At 33.2% G+C, this 22,615-nt stretch overlaps 1 protein-coding gene across 3 annotated transcripts in view; it reads left to right on the top strand.

The window, feature by feature from the left end:
- Window positions 1-22,615, top strand: part of NAV3 (neuron navigator 3) — a gene marked incomplete at both ends in the record, with an annotated part of 410,033 nt that overhangs the window by 329,822 nt on the left and 57,596 nt on the right. For all 3 annotated transcript variants that reach the window (XM_080705150.1, XM_080705149.1, XM_080705148.1), the window contains 4 exons: window positions 2,264-2,452; window positions 7,172-7,224; window positions 12,174-12,197; window positions 15,192-15,269. In XM_080705150.1, the coding sequence (XP_080561276.1) occupies window positions 2,264-2,452; window positions 7,172-7,224; window positions 12,174-12,197; window positions 15,192-15,269 (344 nt within the window). The remainder of the gene's footprint in view (window positions 1-2,263; window positions 2,453-7,171; window positions 7,225-12,173; window positions 12,198-15,191; window positions 15,270-22,615) is intronic.

Below are 22,615 nucleotides of genomic sequence, written 5' to 3'. Positions count from 1 at the left end.
ACATTTCTATGTATATCCTGGATTTGCATGGATCTTACAGCCCAGTTATGTGCTTTTACTTTATTTATTCACAAATAAACCAAAGGCTAGAGATTGAGATATTTTACTGAAGCAGATAGAAAACATAACTACCACTCTCATTTCTTTACCACTTTCTGTTCCATTACAAACATCTCCTTTGTCTCTGTTACTTTTGTCTTCTCTTAGGTAACTTTTCCAGGTATATTTTAAATACTAAATTTTCTACCTTTCAGTCTATTTCCATAGTGGCCACTCTTGAAATCAGGGTTCATATATTCATATATCATGATCATCTTTCTAGTTAAACACAACACCAAGTCAGGCATGGAGGTGCACACCTATCATCCCAGACACTTAGGAGGCTGAGGCAGAGGTTTGCAATTTAGAAGCTAGTTTTAGCAACGTAGTGAAACGCAGCCCCCTAAAAAGAGATGGAAATGTACCTGAGGGGTAGAGTATGCTCAACTTTAAACTTTTGTATAACAACAACAACAACAACAACAACAACAACAAGATGTTTAATAGATATTAACAGTTTTTAAATAGTATGGTTATATTTCCAATGTAAAAATAATCAATCCAACTATTACCTATGAAATCTACTACAAGCCTATTAATGGTTCATTTTGAATAGGTTAAGTGTTATGTTAGAAATTTTCCAGCTATATCACTCCTCCATATGCTCTGAAAGAATTAAAGTAGGCCTACTATAGAGATATTTTCATATTCATGATAATCATGGGACTATTTACAGTAGCCCAGTTATGGAACCAACATAGGTGTCTGTCAGCAGATAAATAAATAAAGAAAATGTTGCCAGGCATGGTGGCGCACGCTTGTAATCCCAGCAGTGCTTGGGAGGCGGAGACAGGAGGATTGCGCTGGTTCGAAGCCAGCCTCATATATGTATATATAATAGGTCTGGGAGTGTAGCCCGGAGGTAGAAGGGTTTCCAGGAACCCCAGTAACACCAAATTATATATATTTGATATAGATAGATATAGATATATCTATATGTAGATATATAGATAGATAGATATAGATATACCCTACAAAGAGAAACAGAAACCCCCTTCAGTCAGATACCTCTGCAAACATTTTGATAACAAATATACAAAGCTAGTGAACAGTATATTCTTCTAACCTCTGGGTACATATATTAAAATGGTGCACATACAAATAGGTTGAAAGCTTCATCTCTCTTTAAATTGACGATTATCAGCTGGTCATAGTGGCATGTGCCACTATGTAATGTAATCCTAGTAATTGGGAGGCTGAGACAAGAGGATTTCAGGTTCAAGGCCAGCCTCAGCAAATTAGTGAGACCCTCTGCAACTTAATGACACCTTTTTGTTCCAAAAAATATAAAATTGGGCTGAACAATGTATAATTCAGAGGTAGAATGCCCCTGGGTTCCATCCACAGTGCTACAAAAATAAATAAGTAAATAAATAAATTGATGATTACCATTTGGCCTTAAAATCCACATGCCATGAAAACTATGTAGAAACAGGGAATAAGAAAATAAATTCTTATGAGAAATCCTTTTTTAAAATTAAGCTACTTTTTTTAAAATTGAACATGTTTATGACTTTTGACATTTTTTTTTCCAACTTAGACTCAGGAGGAAATAGTTTTTCATGATTCTCTGTATAAGAGGCTACAGATATAAGGTACACTGCATCATAGTCCATTAAAGAAAAGTTCCTCTTTGTAATCTAACTATGGTAATAATGATGGTACTAACTGGGAACTTCTATAAATTGAGAACTTAAAATGATAGAAAGACATTTCCTAGAAGAATTTAAAGTCTCTTCTTACAAAATACATATTTTATTGTATTTTACTTTCTTTTCCATTTTGCTTTCTCTGTTAAAGTATTGCATGTTCCCTAAAAATAAACTTATAGACTCTAGAAAGACAGTATTTTCTTTGCAAAAGTTAGAAGCAAATATCGTGCTCCTGTAATTTTTTGCATGGACAGTAAAGATCAGTTGGTGGTTTTGCTTTCTCTTACTTGACAAATAGACTCACTACTTGCCTTGAAAAACAGGGACTCTTTTCTTTGACTTACCAGTGGAAAAGGACTCTATTGATATTTCAGAGTCTTCCCATACCTTAAATCGGGACTCTAATAAATTCATGCTTTCCAATAATTGCAATCAGTTCTCAATTTCTGTCAACCTTCCACGTTCATCATTCAAGCCCCAGAGTAACAGTCTGCATATGCTTTGCTTTGCAGTGAGTCCCACCAATCTGTCTCAATTTAACCTTCCTGGGCCCAGCATGATGCGCTCCAACAGCATCCCAGCCCAGGACTCTTCCTTCGATCTCTATGACGACGGTCAGCTGTGTGGGAGCGCCACTTCTCTGGAGGAGAGGCCACGCGCCGTCAGCCACTCAGGTTCCTTCAGAGACAGCATGGAAGAAGGTGAGTAGAGAGAATACAGACGAAGTCGCTTAATTTGAGAGGCAAACCATCCTGTCCCTTACAGCACAAGCATTCCTGAAGTAATGGATATAACTCTCATTTGGGGAGCCCTGGAGCTTGAAGAAGTTTTATTCTGCCTTACCTTCTGTTTCTTTATTACATTTGGAAATATGCCAGAATGTGTTTAGACTGATACTGGGCTATAAAACAGCTTAGAATAAATCCAATATTCTCCTACAGAAATCCACAACATTTTAGAGACTATTTCCCAGATGTGTCAATTATTAGAGCAGATATTTTGTTTGATACTTCAGTGTAATTGCCATAAAGATACGCAAACCAGAAAAATTATCTTATTAAACTATCACATGTTGCCTGTTTATATTCTCAGAAACTCCCTTTGGTGTTAATTTTAAAACTATTTTTAAAACACTATTTTAAAACACTATTTTAAAACTCCTGTTGGACCTACATTTTGCTTTAAAAGTCATAATTTTTTATCCATTTGCAATAAAATTCTCAATGCTCCAATAAAGGTCTTTATAGTTATATAGTATTCTGTGAATATTTTCAGTCAATCTATTAAAAAAACTTGGTAAGCCTAAAAGATTTTCAGATGTATATATATTTCTAAACTGTATAACCTTAAACATCAAAGATATTAATACAAATGAGATATTTTTCTTTGACTTAATGATTTTAAAAAGATAAAGAATATGTGCAACATACACATTATAAAATGTTATCTAAGGATGAAATAAATCCAAACATAGAAATCCAAACTGTTAAGAATAAAATCAAGCATGAAAACATTCGTTCTCTTCCGTAATAATTCGTTGTTAAAATCTTCAAATCTCGAAACATACCAGTGTTTACGCATCTGTCAATCAATTCATTTGTAGTATGAACTTGGGCAAGTTTTTTACTTTGTTAACCCTGGTTTCCTCTTGGTTATAAGAATGAAGTGAGAATAAGGAATAGTTTTGATCATTTTTTTCTTTTCCTGCTTTCTTATTTAAACTAATCTTCTGCCAGTTTTCATGGTGTATATCTGTTATCTCAGTACTTGGAGGATAGCAGGTTTAAAGCCAGGTTCAGAAACTTAATGAGATCCTCAACAACTTAACAAGACCCTGCTTCAAAATAAAAATAGAAGGGAAGGACTGGAAGTATAGCTCAGAGGCTAAATGCCCCTGAATCCAGTCTCCAGTATATAAAATAAAATGAAGTAAAATCATCTGACTTAGGAAGCTAGGAAAATTGGTTTGTATTTTTCATGCCATCACTGTACATTTAATATAATGCACTAAACAATTTCACAATTGCAGCTACCTTTTGGCATATTAACCAGTCCCCTCAGTTCACTGCAGAATTAGTGAATTATGCCCTGTGAGTCTGCCATTGCCACTGTGTAGTAGACAAAATATAAGCAGTCTGAGAAATAAGGATGTTCCTTCTCTGAAATGATTCTCTGAAATTGTTTTCTAGCTCTCTTACAAGCCTCTCATAATACCTTAAAATAATTTGCTTAGCATATGTCTGACTTTCTAGACTGCCTCATTTACAAATATAATGATGTTTATGTGTTGGGAGATTCTGGCCTTGAATATAAGAGGTTTAAATAGTCCAAATTGACGGGCATGGTGGCGCCCTCTTGTAATCCCTGTGCTTGGAAGGCGGAGGATCGCACAGGTTCAAAGCCAGCCGCACTGGCTTAAGAGACCCTGTTTCCAAAAATAAAATAGGTCTGGTAGTGTAGCCTGGAGGTAGAAGGGCTTCTAGGAACCCCAGTACCACTAAAAATAAATAAATAAATAAATAAATAAATAAATAAATAAATAAATAAATAATCCAAATTGCTAAATGCCAGCCTGGGTGGGCGAGGTGGATTTTTGATGCTCATGCACTGAACACTGAGCAATTATTGTCCTTAAACTGTGATCTAGAAGTAAGGCATTACTGAACTAGAATAAAGGTTCTTTATGGATATCTAGTCCAAGGCTCGCACTGACAGGTCAAGAGACTACACTATAAATTATAAGGTCATAAACTTATAAATAAAAGTGGCATTAAAAGAAGGAAATTTGAATGCAGTGATTCATTTTCTATCTTTCTTCTGATACACTAGGCTAATCCTCTCATTTCACAAGAGTTATTAAGAGTTTCAAGAATGTACCTTTTAAAAATATATATAATTGATTCAAAGATTAATGTTTTCTGTATTTCATAGAGTGGTTATGTTACCCAAGTTAAAAAACCTGGGAGTTGTTCTTCATTCCTCTTTTTTTGTGAAAATAGTTATTCATTTATTTCAGATTTCCAAAAAACATGCCTTTTAAGATATGGTTAATTTAGAAAATTAACAGCCTGTCAGTAAGCAAAGAGTGTGGTTAAAAAGCAAGAATTTCAGGTAACAAGTAGCTTATACTCATTTCTTCAATTATACCACTGGATACACTGAAAAATGTAGTGGAAGCTCTAACCTTCTAGAGAGCTCTGATTTGTGGCATGATTTGCCTATCATGGTTTCTTTATTTCCAACTTTAAAAGCATAGGCCCAAAGGGTAATATTTTATCATACTAAATCAAATGTATAGCCAAGGAAATTCCTCTATGTTAATGCAGTCCATGGAATAATTATTCTAGGTATTTTACTATGCTTTTGTTTCCTGTGTACATTATAGTCTCACATTATAATGTAAATCACTTTGACAGTGACATACATGCACATAGCACTTGGTGGGCCCCCTCTAATTTTAGATTTTTGTTGATGTTTTGGTTATCAACCATTTAGACCCTCAAGACCAAATTGTCCTTAACTTTTGAACATTATGTATTTGTTCCTCTTTCTGAAAAAAGGTACTAATACTTTTTAAAGTATTAATTTAAAAAAAAACTCTTTTTAAAGCCAATAAAAGGAGTAAAATTATGGCAACATTCCAGTAACCAAATGCAAGTAAAAAATGGCATTAGCACAAAATCTAAGTAAATCCTAAATACAGCACATTAATAATTAAAACATCATGTGATGATTTGATTTTAACAAAAACCAAAAGGTTAATAACAGGTCAAAGAAACCACATACTACATTATATTGAATATTAAGCTAAATAATCATAAGTTTATACTTTCTCTAATTTCATAACTATTTGGTCTTGAACAACTAAATTTTACCCTCATTTTTAATTATAAATGCCTATTCAACAGAGCTGATTGAATAAACACATTTGCGTAAATTTATATCCAAGAATACCATACTAAAATGCCTCTCCCACCACAATTTATATCAATCCCTCTTTGTTCCTCTTTTGACTTGCATATGTGTACTTAGTCACTTTGGAGAAAGTTCTTGGCATCTCACAAATTCATTTCCTTGTTTTCACCTGTGTTCCCACAATCCTGGTGTAGCTTTTCTAGCACTCTCTACAACACTAACCCCATGTTTTTGTATATCACCCAGTGTATTGATTGTAATAGCATTTATATTACTCTGTTGTTTTGTACTGGGGATTGAACCTAGAGGCTTTCTAACTTGGAGCTAGGCCTCCAGTTCTATTTTATTTCAAAACAGTGTCTTGTTAAATTGCTAAGGCTAGCCTTAAGCCTGCAATCCTCCTGTCTCATTCTCCCAAGCACTGGGATTCTAGGTGTGTGCCACGATGCTTGGTTGTTGTAATTATTTTTTAATAATCTCTTCTACTTATGTGTCTTATGAATTTTGTAGTCCCCAGATCTGGCAAAGGCCTTTTGCATTACATGTGCTCAACTAGTGTTTAAGTGATGATTTAGAAGAAATAACTATATTATTCTATAATGAAAAAAGGATGAGATTTCTGCAAATATAATTAAGTATAATTTTATTCACCCTTTGGGCTTAATAAATCAGAAGTACCGGATATAAAGAAGTAGGTTTATAATTATTTAAGGTGGTATTTTGATATACCTATATAAAAGCATATAATTTCCATTTTTATTTTTGTGAGATGCCACTTTGAAATAAAAACTTTTTATATTACTAAAATTTTTAAAGATACAATAATTCAGCACTTAAAACAATATGATCAACTCATCACAAATAAGGTTGAAATAAAAACTGGGGTAAAATGCATGCCTATTTTACTGAAAGTATTTGGAGAAAAATAACAGAAAATGAATCTTTGGTAAAAATGAAATTCTATAAACAAAAGTACACAACATATTTTTTTTTTTTTTGGTGGGACTGGGGTTCCTGGAAGCCCTTCTACCTCTGGGCTACACTCCCAGACGTATTTTTACATTTTTATTTGGAAACAGGGCCTCCTAAGCCAGCTTGCGGGGCTGGCTTCAAACCTGCGCGATCCTCCTGTCTCTGCCTCCCAAGCACGGGGATTACAAGCATGCGCCACCACGCCCGGCAACACAAACACACACACAACCCATTTTTAAAATTTATTTTAAGGACTCATGGTTTTCTATTTACTGTACAGTAATTTTTAGCTTTTGGTATGTGTAGGAAATGCTTGTTAGGGTCGCATTTGTCAACTTCTCTGGATGATTTATTGCAGGGAATATGTATGGGACCTTTCTATGTCTCCATATCTTGATTTCCAAAAAATTATGGTACACTTGTTCTTAGAGTCTAATAGCTATCTCTTATTATTTTCTTTTCCTCACCAGTAAACCATTGAGTCCGCGAATAAACATCATTATTTTAATTCCATTGTTCTTGTTTCTTTCCAGTTCATGGCTCTTCATTATCTCTGGTCTCCAGTACATCTTCTCTTTATTCTACAGTAAGTATTAGCTATTAAGAAAAACCTTCTGTCTTTGCCATGCACACAGATGATTAAACAGATGAGCATTTACACAGATGTGTGGTAAAATAAGGGCACACCCTAGGCCACTGAGTGCACAGTACGCTGGCAGGGACTTCCCCAACCCTTGTGAACGCTTCTAATTTCACTTGGTTAATTATTATCATTGAGCAGCTGTAAGACTGAGTTTCTGGAAACCTACTGGGGAATGACATACAGTCCCATGGACTATACTTTATCATAATTCATAATGCTGTCTTGATTTCTTTCTTTGTTTCCTGACCAATATCTATAAATTGTTCCAGTTTATTTTTTCCAATTTTTTAAAAGTTCATTTTAAAGTTCATTTTTATAACTTTCTTTATGAAACTGAGAAAGGAAGAAAAAGAACATTAAGTCCATTAAAATTTTCTGTGATTCAGAAATATCCCATGTCTGCACTGGCTTATGGAGTAATCCATAGCCAAAGGTTGCTGTTAATTATTTAGAATGTGTCTGATGTGCATGCAGAGGAACTGCATTGTTCATTTTAACTAATCTCAGTTTATATAGGCACATGCATCTAGTGACTACTAGATGGGATAGTGCCAGCTTACACAAAAAAAGAGCACACAAATTTTAAAAATAATCGAAGATGAGATAAAGGGAGGTTGGATTGATCAGTGCATCCTGTATGCGTGGGCAGGAATATCATACTGAACCCCAGCAATTTTTATAAGTAATACATATCAAAGAAAAATGGAAAATAGAATACAATTTTTAAATATTATAGGAAGATTGGAGTAGGATATCTAAATAATGAAGGCACTTAGGAATCATAAGTATTAATTTTTTATATTAAGAGTATCAATGAATATAGAGATTAAAATAAAGAACATATATATGAATATAAATAGAGATTAACATCAAGAGGCATAGGCTCACATTTAGAGCTGAAGTAGACCCTTGTGAAAAGAATGGAGTAAGAGATCAGTTTCCAAAGGAAGGTAAAATCATTAAATAGTCAATATTCCGATTAACTATTGAGTCAGTTCACTGTTCTGAAAATGACAAAACTTTAAAAAGTTGTATCAGAAATAATAGATCTGTGTTTAGAGCCGCAGAGAACAAAAGCCAAATTATGGAACCTACCTAGGTGTTCATCAACAACAGATGCATGGATAATGAAAATATGGAACATACTCACAGTGGAATTTTACTCAGTTATAAAGAAGAACAAAATTATTCCACAGAAAAATGGACGGGACTACAAAATATTATAAATGAACTACACCCAGTCGCAGAGAGTCAAGGGTCATATATTTTCTTTCATATGTGGAAGCTATAGAGAAAAGAGGAAACAAAAGAGACTTCAGCTGAAAGGAGAGAGGGGCCAGTAGAATAGTGGAATAAGAATGGAGGAGAGAGACAGAGAGGGGAAATAGGAGAATGAATGAAGAAAATAGTTCAATAATGCTATATCCACATATGAAGGTATCACTACCAATGTTACTAATATATAGGGAGGATTGGGAACAGAGAAACATACCAAGTGATGTATGCAGGTATAACTATACCACTTTGATCCTCAGTATACTAGATAATTTCAATGCACTAATATATGTATAAAAATGATGGAAATTATACATTCAAAATAACTAGCTATAAAAAGTAATTCAAATGAATGCATAGTTGAAGAACCAAACCAGAAAAAATATCAAATATAAGGAAGAGTCATTCTGTCTCTAGTCCCCACGATCTTGCATGGTGGTTAAACTGGAAATTAGAAACTATCTGTGAAAATGTTTTCTAACCATGAAGTGAAAAATCAATTAATTATTATTTTTCATGCCTTCATAAGGAATCTGGATAAAAATTTCATTGATTTACATTCTTGTCTCGCTTGATCAGTAATTATTGTGTGACATCAGGCATGTAGCCACATTTCCTTGGACTCTATCTATAAAATAACATTTGAGAGCATCAACCAGCTCTTACCCCATCTGTTCCATCAGAGTTCTGCAAACTGGCTGGAAATCACAGGTCAAATCTGATCCCTAAGGTGTTTAGAAACTTTAGAGTTTATTTTTGTTTTTAAATCTAAGCTTACATGGTGAAATGTGTAACTTTTACCTAAAATTGACATTTCTAAATCTTTTTAAAAAGAATTGGAATATCTGATAATACCAATGAAATTCCTCCACTGTTTATACTCCCCATCCAATGGTACCTGCCTTTAGGCCAGCTATAGCTTCCACCACCTCTTATCTTCCTGACACTAAAGCTAAGTTATGTTGTTGTATATGTTAAGAAAGAAATACTCCTTCCTATCCATATCTACTAAAAGTTACAAAATAAAAGATAGTCTAGGAAGACTTTTTTTTTTGCGTGTTTGGGGATAGAACCCAGGGGCATTCGAACTCTGAGCTACACCCCCTCCCCGATTTTTTATTCTTTATTTTGAGACAGGGTCTCACTAAGTTGTGGAGGGCTTCACTAAGTAGCTGAGGCTGTCCTTGAACCGTAATCCTCCAGTCCCCCGAATGTTGTGGTGAAATATGTTCGGTGTGTGAGGGGAGAAATAATTCCCCCAACACAACCACACAAACAGAAAAACAGAAAAACCGCGGGTTCTTGTTCTGAGCTAAGTATAAATACACATTAGCCCGAACTCTTGCTGAAGATTTAAAGAAGTTTATTAAAAAAAATAGAAATACAGGAGATAGTTACAGTCCTGTGCCGGAGAGTGGCACAATGGGGCAATTTGAATGAATTCACCAAAGAACCTCAGTATACTGAGTGTTCTTATCCAGACCAAGTCTGCGGCATGTCCTTTGATCTGTAGATATGCTGCCCAATCTCAGCCCAGCTTTTCCTGGATCAGGGATTTCCTTCCATCCTCCCATCCTTGAGGCAGTTTGTCTCTCTTTAGAAATGTAAAGAGACCTCTTCCCTGGCTTGGGCTTTCTTACCTTCTCTTTAGAAATGTAAATTACAAGTCCCTTATTCCTGCCAGTCCTGGCTTTCTTTAATACAAACGATATATCTTCAAAATTGGAAATCTTTCCCAATACTGGTACATTAATACATTTTAAAACCTCTTCCTAATACTAGTACACCGAATGCTAGGATTACAAGTGTTCGTCACCATGCCTGGCTGTGATTTTTTTTTTTAATATCGAGTCCTCTTCATTTTTACATGTTGAGTTCTATTAGGCATTTAAGTTATTGATCCTTGCAATAATCATAATATATACGAAATATATAGTACATATATTAAATGTATATTTAATATTTATTAGAGCTTCTCTATACTTGGATTCTAATTATTTATTTAATGAGAACAAGGGCCATGTTTGATTTTTTAGTATCTCTTTAGCATATTTTATAACACATGGGTAATACTAAGGTAATGACTTTTTAATAAGTTTGAATGAGGAAATAAATGTTCATTTAATGGTTTATAGAATAAAGAATCAACTGATACATTTTAATTTATCAAGGCATTTTTAAAGTTGTTTAAAATCCTTAAGGACATTGATCTTGCTTCAAAACCATCATTAAAATATGTCAGGCAGTCAAATTCCATCATTAGAGCATTAATCCCATACCTAAGCTATCTAAAGAAATTGAATATTAATATTATGGTAATTCCCTTAACTTTAGGGTAATACCTACCTGGTATTAATAATAATAGCATATGAAAAAAGGCAAGGATTAAACAAAAAAAATCTTTGATAAATCAGTAGTGAGAAAAATCATGCTATATAGTATGTATAAAATTAATGATGGTTATGTTACTATTAGTATATGTAATTTAGGGCAGTTTTAATAAAAATCTATAACAAATTTTTATTTTATAAAAAAGTAAATCTTTCTTCAAATACATGAATTATTTATTGAGTCCAAAAGCAGAATGTAGTTAATAAACTGTCAAATTAATAGATGACATACTAGGGAAAATAAAAATTATTGTTAATTGTGCTATATACATGGGTTTGGCAAAAAATGTGTGTGTGTGTGTGTGTGTGTGTGTGTGTGTGTGTGTGTGTGTGTTACTAGGGATAAAACCCAGGGGCACTGTACCTTTGAATGACACCCCCAGCCCTATTTTTTATTTTTTATTTTGAAACAAGGTCTCACTAAGTTGTGGAGGGCCTAAGTAGCTGAGGCTGTCAGTGAATGGCGATCCTCCAGTCTCAGCTTCCAAATGCTGGGATTATAGGCATGTGCCACCACACCCAGCTTAAATTTTTTAATTTAGCTGTAGCATGGTTTACCTGGACACTCAGTGTTGGGAAGGGGGGAAGAAGAAGAAGTAGAGGGCACCACGCATGGTTTGAATGTATGCCATTTTCAATATGATCCACATAAAAATAAAAATTAAAAAGAAAAAAATTAAGTACATATTTTAGAATGCTAAAAATATTTAATTTAAGATTCCTTGCTTAATTTTGATTTAAAAAAACATAATGAAAACTTTGTTATAAGAATTAAAAAATAAAATATTTACTTAAAATGTTAAAGATGAGATATTAATTTTATGGAGTTCATTATCTACAATCTATGTAAAATGTCATATTTAATTTTTCCATGTGCTCTTATTTTTAGAGAAATTTTATAATTCTTTTTTGTTGGTTTTGATTTAGACCTTAGTATTTTAGTTCTGTCCTTTTAAGCCATGCTCATGTGCAAAAAATATAAATATATATATTGCCTATATATATATATATATTAGAGGTCATATATTCAATATATATTCAAATATACTAATGTTGATTTAAAATCCTATGGTATCTTGTTCTTATGATATTAATTGAAGAATTTTATATATTTTACTCTACTTTATATTAAATTGTAAACTTTTAAATACACATAATTATCCTGTTTATTTGTGCTTCATAAATAACATTAATTTTTTATAAATTTTTTTCTTCTATCTTTTACAGGCTGAAGAAAAGGCTCATTCAGAGGTAAAATAAACTTGCTAACATCTTACTGCTTCCATTTATGATGAAATGCGTGTTCTTGCCACTAGAGGGCTCTGGCATACAATAGCATAACTACAGAAATACCCATGAAAGAAGTCAGCTAGCTGATAATCTTAGATACTGTCTCTTAAAAGAAACAAAAGGTTTTTAGAAGCAAACGACCTATTGCATTCTAGATTTACTCTTATCCCAACAGATAATAAGTTGTCTGTAATAATAGTCACTCGTTAAATCATTGATGAATTAATTCATGTGTCAGAAGAACATAAAATATTTGACTATTTTATTAGTCTTTCCGCCACTGTCTGCAGCCAGCTGCACAGGATTAATAGGGTTATTGAGCTTGAGGCATCAGCTGCCCCTCCCCCAACACAGCCCAGCACCCCAGCCCATCTATTCTGTGTCCAGCAGTGCTCCCCTTAGTTTTATGACAGGTGCAGGGTAGAATATTGTTCTAATCAACTTTCACAAAAATAAATGTGGTTGCAGTCATGTGTAAGTTAAGCTGCAAACTGGAGAGAATATTATTTTCTTTACCTATCTGTAAATGTTGTCCTGACCAAGGAGAGCAGGAAAACTTTAACTGGAATTTTATTCAAGGTGAAGTAATAACTATGGGATAGGTTTACACTGAAGCAATCACACCTCAAAGAAAATAAATGTCTTTGTGACAGCTCTTGCAAAGGACCATCTTCCCCTTGAAGCCCTAATTCATTAACTTTTTAAAGTAAAATATGGGCTGTTTAAAATATTGAAAAATATTACTTGTATAATTTTTTCTCTATTCTCACTAGACCAGCGAGTAAAATTTATTTAGTTATTATTTATTTAATTTATTTATTATTTAATTTATTTATTTATTTTTGTAGTACTCTGGGATGGAACCCAGGGGCCTTCTACTTCCAAGCTATATCCCTAGCCCTATTTTTTAGTCTTTTTAGTTTTTTGATACAGGGTCTCAGTAAGTTATAAATGGCCTTGCTAAGTTTCTGAGGCTGTCCGTGAACTGTGATCCTCCGCCTCCCAAATGCTGGGATTAAAGCATGTGCCACCATGCCCGGCCGACCAGAGAATAAATTTTATTTTTAAAAACCTGAACTGGTTTCTTTACATGATATGATGTAGCAAAGCTGCCGATGTTCATAATAGTATATAACTACTAAGGTGTAGAAATGCTGCATCTACTTAGTTATTTAATCCCCTTTTATCCTTCCTTTACACACTATCATGGTTCATAGGTTTTTGTTTGTTTATTTGTTGTTTTTGTTTGGGTACTGCGGATTTAACCAAGGGGCATTCTATCTCTGAGCTACACTCCAGCATTTTTGTTTTAAAGAACATCTTTCTAAATTTCTGAAGATCTTATGTTGAGGCTAGCCTCAAACCTGTGATATTCCTGTCTCAGCGTCCCTGAGTACTAAGATTACAGGTGTGTGCCATGGAAACAAGCCAGGTTGTAGTGTTTTTTTTTTTTTTAAGGTTATATTTTCCTGGATTATGTCTTTAGAAAGCAAGAATCGTATAATAAATACTAGTTACTTAAGAAAAGTTTTTTCAGTCTATATTGGCCTAAGAATCAAATAGATGCTCTACTTCTCAAAGCTATTTCTTGTCATCATCATTCACATGAAGCAAAATGTTACTTGAGGATGGGATATATTTCTTTTGTAAAATATAGAAATAAAATGGAGACGCACTTGGTGGAATTAAATAAATGTTTACTATCTCTGCTTCCAGCTAAGAGTTTTCTTCTTTTTAAAAGTCTTTCAATATTGACCATCAATTATTTTCCACAAAAGCTATTGTTCAAGATGAAGAAAAGATAGTTAATGAATGATGTCCAGAATATTCTTTCAAATGGAAACAGCATTCCAAAAATTCAACCTCCAAAAATAGGGCACTTGTGTTTTGCAAGAAATGAGAATATTCAGCATTTTAAATAACCGAAATCCCTCAAGAAGAAAAATAGGCTTGTAGAACTTAGTCTCATTTGAAAATGTTTTGCCTTACTAGACATTGTAGTCATTGTTTAAATTTCCTAGCAATGCAAACTATTTAAGACTAAACCACTGAAACTACTTGAATTAAGAAATTAAATAGAATATGCCACTACCTTTTCTATTTCAATTTTATCCAAGTGTGAACTTGAATAAAAAGAAAAACATTTTAGAATGTTTATTTGTCTATCTAGTTAGTTTTATGGTATTTCTGAGTCCCTCTTTGTCCCCCTTATTTTTAATCCTCAGATATCTATAAAACCTTTTTTGTTGGTAGTTCATAGTAGCTTACAGAATAAAAGGTGTTATAATAAATATTTGGGAAGGCTTTTATCTTCATCATTAAAACTCAATTTCATAAGATCATTTTCAAATACAAACTCATTAAATGTTGAATTAAACCCAACTTCCAGGTACTATGGGAAATCCTACAGCTTTTGTGAAGCTGCCAAACTATAGAAAATAAAAATGTATACAGAAACAAAACAAAACAAACCAAAGGTTTTCAGATGAATAACTAAGAATGCCTTTTGCCTAAAAGGACCAATAAAATATGTATATAATGCATATTTATTTTTAAATTTTTTCTTCCCAAATTTTATTACCACAATATTTTAGTGGAAAAAGAATCAATAGAGTGAGTTAGCTGCCTCTTGAGTCTTACAGGGGTGGCAAGTGGAACAAATTAGCATCCTTTGATTACAGATTTGAGTCCTAAACATGAAGATCAACACTTTCTCTTCTCCTTTTAAGTGAATTTTGATGGTTCCTGGTATTCAAATCTTTTAATATTAGGAATTGGGATTGATACAAATGTGGTAAAATGAGCTAAATATAGAATTTTCTTTCTTGGATTGAATTCTTAATTTTAAGTAATAATCTGCTGGCATATTGAGTGGACTTTTATTTATTCTCATTTATATTCTCTCTCTCTCTCTCTCTCTCTCTCTCTCTCTCTCTCTCTCTCTCTCGCATTCAGCAAATACATAAGCTGCGAAGAGAGCTGGTTGCATCGCAAGAAAAAGTTGCTACCCTCACCTCCCAGCTTTCAGCAAATGTAAGTTGCTTTTTTTTTATGTATATCAAAACAGATTTAGGCCAGGCATAGTGCTGCCCACTTTTAATCCCAGCAGGTGGGAGGCGGAGACCAGAAAATCAGGGTTCATGGACAGCCTCTTCTACTTAACAAAGCCCTTCACAACCCAGTGAGACCCTGTTTTAAAAAAATAAAAAGACTAGCCAGGCGTGGTGGTGCATGCTTGTAATCCCTGAGTTTGGGAGGCGGAGACAGGAGGATGGTGCAGGTTGGAAGCCAGCGGTGCTGGTTTAAGAGGCCGTTTCAGAAAAACAACAAAAAAATTATAGATAGATGGATAGATAGATAGATAGATAGATAGATAGATAGATAGATAGCCTGGAGGTAGAAGGGCTTCCAGGAACCCCAGTATCACATAAATAATAAATAAATAAATAAATAAATAAATAAATAAACAAACAAACTAACTAACTAACTAAGACATAGGACTGGCAGTGTAGCTAGAAAGCATAATGCTCCTGAATTCCTTCCCCAGTACCTTAAAAAAAAAAAGCAGAATATTATATGATAAAATGGAGTAGTTCTCCTAATGAACTTTAAATGTCTAAACTTATACAGATGGACAGCACCAAATAATTGTTCTCATGAAGTTCAAGTTTTGTGTGCACTCCATAATAGAATGTAAATCAAGACTGGGAACTCACAGTATGGCTAAAATGAACTTCTTGTTCCTTAAAACATTGCAAACATATAGGCCTTTTTTTTTTTTAATACACAGTGGAATTTTACTCAGCCATAAAGAAAAACAAAATTCTATCATTTGCAGGACAATGGGTAAAACTAGAGAATGTTAGACTAAGTGAAATTAGCAGTCACAGAAAGTGAAGGGTCATATGTTTTCTTTATATGGAAGCTAGAGAGAAATTGGGGGAGAAGGAACTTCAGATAAATATGGAGACAGACCAGTAGAATAGTGGAAGGGGACTTAGGTAGGGATGGAGGTCAGGAGAAGAAAAAGGAAACGATGAAAACAAAACAAAACAAAACAGTTCAGATAACGATATGTTCACATGTGGAGTTATCAATACCAATCTCAATAATATGTACAGGGAGTGGGAGGGAATGGGGTGGTAGAGACACAGCAGGTGCTATGTGTATGTATGTTTTTTATTACTCTGAGCCTCATTATGATACATAATTACAATGAACCAATAAAAGTACATTAAAAACACTGCAAACAATAGTGTCAGTTACAAAGGTTGCTCCATTTCTAGTTTCTTATTTTTGTCAGTCTTCAAACAAAAGTTTCTCTCAAGCAATAATTAAAATAAAGGTTTTTAGTTTTGGAAAATAAAACGTTCATGTGCCCTGCCTCCTTCAGTTCCATTTACTGAACAATTAGTTAAGCTTTCAATTCATTCTAAAAAAAAAATTAACCTAAGTCTAAATATGAATAGCTTCGCTACATGGAAGATGAGATTCAGTTGTTTTGAAAAACCTTGGCGTCTTCTCATAGTAATTTAAAAGAATACGCTTTCACTGGCAGCAAAGCAGCTTAGAATGGCAAAAACTGATGACAATGAGACCATCAATTATATCAACGCTAACTGAACATCTTTCCCTGTGCCAGGGAGTACTCAGAGTAGATGCAGAATAACAAAGGGACGCATGTGGCATTGTGCCCACTCCTAAGGAATGGTAGTGTTAGCAGGGATGGAGAGGGGTAAGGAAACACCTGCCATTGCCCCCTATATCCCTTCTCCCTCCCTTGACCTTCATTTGCCCTCTTCTGCTGTGTAGCTTTGGGCTGCACCCTACCTCACCATTCCTGTACCCTCATGGCAATTTTATGTTTCCTCAGACAAAACATGACATAGCAAGAATGAACAAGAGTGGGGCCACAGTGTATGAAACATTTCAAGAAAAAGAAATATTTATGTAAATATAAATATCCACAGGAAATAAGTTATTTCACTCACAATGTAATCATTTGAGCACTGTATATGAATTAATTTTATTTGTCAAATCTGGGAGAAACCTGTTAATTTTGGATCAAGTAAACTATGTTTTTTTACAGATGGTAGGGGATTCCTGAAAATAATAATGGATTTTAGAGAATTGCTTAGGAATACTGGAAGACAACAATATTATTTAATCTACATTTTGTTTCTGAGTGTAATTTTTAATAATCCAGGGCAACTGTAAATTTTCTACTATAGGGTAGTAGATGTATGACTGTGATATAACAATAAAAAATAATTATGTATTTACTTTTACCCATAAGATCCCATTCCCACTATGGTTATTAATTTCTTGGATAATTTTCAATTTATACCTATATTACATATATATGTATATACATATATACATATAAATACACACACATATATATGTAAATATAATACACACATATATATAATGTGTATTATATTAATTAATATATATTATATGTGTGTAATATATATAATATATAAAATATAATATATTTATAACATATATAAATATAATATATAATATATAAATATAATACACTTACTGAAGCTTTCAAACATGCACATACTTTCAAACATGCACATACATCGTAGGAACCAAATCTTAAATAAAATATATTTATAATATATATAAATATATATGTATATATATATTATATATAAATATAATACACTTACTGAAGCTTTCAAACATGCACATACATTGTAGGAACCGAATTCTAATATGGAACAATTGTGAGGATCAGCTCTGGGCTGTGGTTTGAAAATGGAGCAAATATTTTAGAAGAGTAGTAATTATTGGCTACCTGCCACATCTGTAATCATTCATGTGACACTGTTTTCACTGATGTGTTTCCATAATTTCGGAATATGTATTCTCAGTTGGGTGTTGTTATGACCTCCAAGTAAAAAGGGTAAAAAAAATGATTCTTTTGGTTAGAAAACTTGGACTTTTTATGTATAAAGTAAAATAAAGATGGATATCTAGCACATCTGTGGTATTCAAATGCCATGATGAGAGTGGAAAATTAGTAAGAAAAAAATAAGTAATGTCTTTTTAGGGGAATAATAATATAAAAGAGGTAAGTAACAAAATTGGAGGAAGCAATGCCAAGGAATGATTTTATGCTAGTTTGTGTACTAATTTAAAAAGTATTAGTCTTGGAGAAAGTGCCCCAATTCCTCCAGTTTTCCCCCAGTTACACTTGTTTTATCATTAGGAGAACTTTGTGCACATAGATGGGAGCCTAATATGTATCATATCCTTTGTGCTTTTTAAAGTTTTATCTTATAATATATTTTATAAAATTTCTTAAAAAAGAGGAAACAGCCAAATTATACCTTAAGATGTTAACAGATAAATAAACTCTGATGTAGCCATACCAAGGTGTGCTACTCAGCAGTACAAAGAAATGAACTATTGATAAAAGCAACACGTGGATGAATCCAGGGCATTATATTGAGTGGGGAAAAAGCCAATTTAAAAGGTAGAAACTATGTAAGTCCATTTAAGTAACCTTCAAAAATGACAAAATTTTGGAAATGGGAAGAGATTAGTGATTGCTAGGAGTTAGGAAGAGAGATACAGTACAGATGTAGAGGGGAAGTAAGATCTTTGTGGTAATATAATACTTTTGTATCTTAATTGAAGTGGTGACTACATAAACCCACATGTGTGAATAAATATAGGTATTCAAATATTGAATTCTTGTTTTGATATTATAATTAAGTAAGATATAACCACTGGCAGAACTCTTTGTAATTTATTGTCAGTGTACAAATCTTTAACATTTAAATGTTTAAGCACCCAAAGATCTACTATTTTTTCTTTTAACGGATGTCTACTTTTTAGTTTCCTAGGAGTTTCTACCTTATTTTAGCAATTACTACTCCTTTATTTGGTTGGAGGATTGTTAAAGATTTTTTTTTTTACCATTAGATACATTTATTCTCTAAAATGATAAGAAAGTCAAAAATTCAGGTGATGAAAATAATGTGTTATCTTCTAATTTGTTAACAAAGCAGTTTATTAAAATTCACTTTTAACTAGGTGTTAATGACTTTTTATAAGTAGACATATACATAAGTAATTATAAAACAATTTTAATGAATGTCACTTTTATTTAAATATTTTAATAGTATTATTATAACTGCATGGGATATGGTCTTTTATATTTATATGTATTTGCATTTTTAAGAGAATAAACTGTTATATATTCTGGAATTTACATTACTCATACATCATATATTAACTAGAAATCATTTTGAACTCATATATTCCTTTTAACATTTGGCTTATAATGTCACTTTAGATTTCACAAGCCATAATGAGTCATAAATTTGGATTTATTAAATACTGGATTCATCCTCGGTTGTAAGGGATGCTTTAAATTTTATTCAGAGTATGTTTCATTTTATCTGAGTTAATATCTATTGATATATATATAATACATACATATTACATCCATAAAGTAAATTGCCATAGGGACTGAATGAAATAATTTCTTCATGATAGGTAAAAGTGTGTGTGTGTGTGTGTGTGTGTGTGTGTGTGTGTGTTTGATGCTGAGGATTGAATACTAGGTCCTCACATGTGCTCAGCAAGTGCTCCAGCCACTAAGTGATAGCCTTCACTTTTGCCCTCACTCAAGGGATTTTTCAACTTACAATGTGTGTGTGTGTGTGTGTGTGTGTGTGTGTGTGTGTGTGTGTGTGTGTGTGTGGTGCTGGGATGGAACCCTTCTATCTCTGGGCTATACTCCCAGACCTATTTTATATTTTATTTGGAAACAGGGTCTCTTAAGCCAGCTGAGGCTGGCTTTGAACCTGCACAATCCTCCTGTCTCTGCCTCCCAAGCACAGGGATTACAAGCGTGTGCCACCACACCCGGCTTAATTTATAATTTCTATTTGTAGGTGGAGATAAGTGTGTTATGAATCTCAGACTCTACTGAGTGAGTTGAATACACAGTTCTTTCTTTATTAATTTATTCAGACTACACTTAAGCTTTAAGTTTGGGTCAAATGAGAGTGTGACCTCCATAGTAAAGACAGTTTTATAGAAACGTAATGGATGAACCGGGTGTGGTGGCACATGCCTATTATCCTAATAGTTGGGAGGCTGAGGCAAGAGGATTGCAGGTTTCAAGCCAACTCTCAGTTACTTAGTGAGGCTCTCCACATCTTAGTGAGACTTTGTTTCAAAATACAAAATAAAATAGCGCTGGGGGTAGAGCTTAGGTGTAGAATGCCCCTTGATTCAATCTCCAGTACCACCAAAAAAAAAAAAAAAAAAGTAATGTAATAGCTATAGTTTATAAGGACTTTTTTTTTTTTTTTTGCAGTACTGAGGATGTTATTCTTTATTTTGAAACAGGGTCTCACTGAGTTACAAAGGGCCTCACTAAGTAGCTGAGGCTGGCTGCAAACCACAGTCCTCCTGTCTCAGCCTCCCAAATGCTGGGCTTACAAACATGCACCACCACACCCTGCTAAGGGCAAATTTTAATGTATTATTCTAAGTAACTAGCTGTGCATTTTTACTTAATATATGAATATTCTATACGATTTAATAATTTTTCTTAATTAGGAATATTTTAATTGACATGCCTTATGTTTGAAATTGATGACTGTCTCAATAGAAAGTCCCCATAATAATCTATTCGAATTTTTAAGTGTGAGAGGTACTTCTCTGCTAAAATGCAAGTATCCATAATATGTTAGAAGGTCTCTAAACAGCTTACTTTTCATTTGGTAAAGTCCCCAGGCAGTGAAGTAAGTACAGAGCCTTCCCTTTTTATGGAGTTGCTCTGAAAAGAGCTGCATAATACCACTGGAGACTGTATACAATGTTGATTTTGCTTTTTATAATGTCTCCCTTTGTTGACAAAGGGTGTATTGGCAAAGGCTGTTGCCTGGCCTTCTCTGATTCAGGAAAATAGGAGCCCACACTGCAGATACACATGGTCAGATCATACAATAAGCCAAGTTCCCTCAGGTCTTTCTCTTGCCCACATTTTCATGCAATTAAGGCAGGAGGGATGTTTTAGTTTGCTTTCCAATATATTTTGTTTACAAATCCTGGTCATTAGATAATTTGTAAATGGGAGCTAATGTTAGTTATTATTAACATTTTTCAAAGACATCATTGAATGAATATGTAACAAAACAACATGTACTCTTTTTTACCTTTCAGCAAATAACTCTTAACTAAAACTTTGAGTATTATTTTTTGAGATGTGCCCTACTTCTTTGCTCTATTTAATATTTTTATATAATCTGGTAGTTACTATTGCTTTTCTGCATTTTTTTAACAGAAGACGATTTTGCAAATGTTAACAGTGACAAACACCGAGGAGATGATTTTATATGGAGTAAAAGGAATAAGAAACCTTATTAATGTTTAAGAATCATTTTTACTTTAGCTAAAAACTAATTTCAAATGTGAAGTCATATATATATATATATATATATATACATATATACCTATATATAGTTATATATATAGGCATATATATATACATATAAATGTATGGAGTATTTTTATGAATGAGCTGTCATATCTCTTTTATGTGGTTTAATCTGGATGAGCTATCATTCTATTCTATGTGATCAAAAGCAATGTAGGCATTATGTATAATATTACATCTTAATGTTTAACATTATAATTTTTTACCTATCTATTCAGATTGTATTATTTGATTGTCAAAAGACATGACAAAAGACAGCATATATTAAAAATATCTTTTCTTAACTAGTAATCAGATTTATCTATTTTATGGCCTTGAAAAACTTCACCTAACAAAACTCAGGGGATATTCATCATCATACTAATACAATTTCCTCTGATTTAAAAATATGCTACTGCTAAAAAGCAAAGTTAGAACCAAGTAGTCTATGGTTAACAACCATCCTGAAAATCTATTATTTTAAAATATTTTTTTATTTTTTAAAAGCCATTTTATAAAGTTAGCTGAGGTATATTATCCTATAGTTTAATTAAGTTTGGCTTTCCAATTTCTATTCATTAAGGAGATGGATGATTTCCTTATTTCTTTGCTTTTACTGCATTTGATGAGAAATTTAACATTTATTACATCCAAAATAACAATGTTAATCTAATATATTAATCCAAGATGATGTAAATATAAAACTTCGTTTAAGTAACATAATTCTAAAATACTTTTCATTGAAATTCGGGCCGGGCGTGGTGGCACAAGTTTGTAATCCCCGCCTTTGGAAGGTGGAGACAGGAGGATCGCGCAGGTTCGAAGCCAGCCATGCTGGCTTAAGAGACCCTGTTTCCAAATAAAAATATAAAAAATAGGTCTGGGAGTGTGTAGCCCGGAGGTAGAAGGGCTTCCAAGAACCCCAGTA

The sequence above is a fragment of the Muscardinus avellanarius genome, assembly GCF_963383645.1.
Source record: "Muscardinus avellanarius genome assembly, chromosome: 11".
Lineage (NCBI taxonomy): Eukaryota > Metazoa > Chordata > Mammalia > Rodentia > Gliridae > Muscardinus > Muscardinus avellanarius.
The sequence above is the reverse complement of the archived record's forward strand: the minus strand, read 5'-3'. Positions and strand labels throughout refer to the sequence as shown.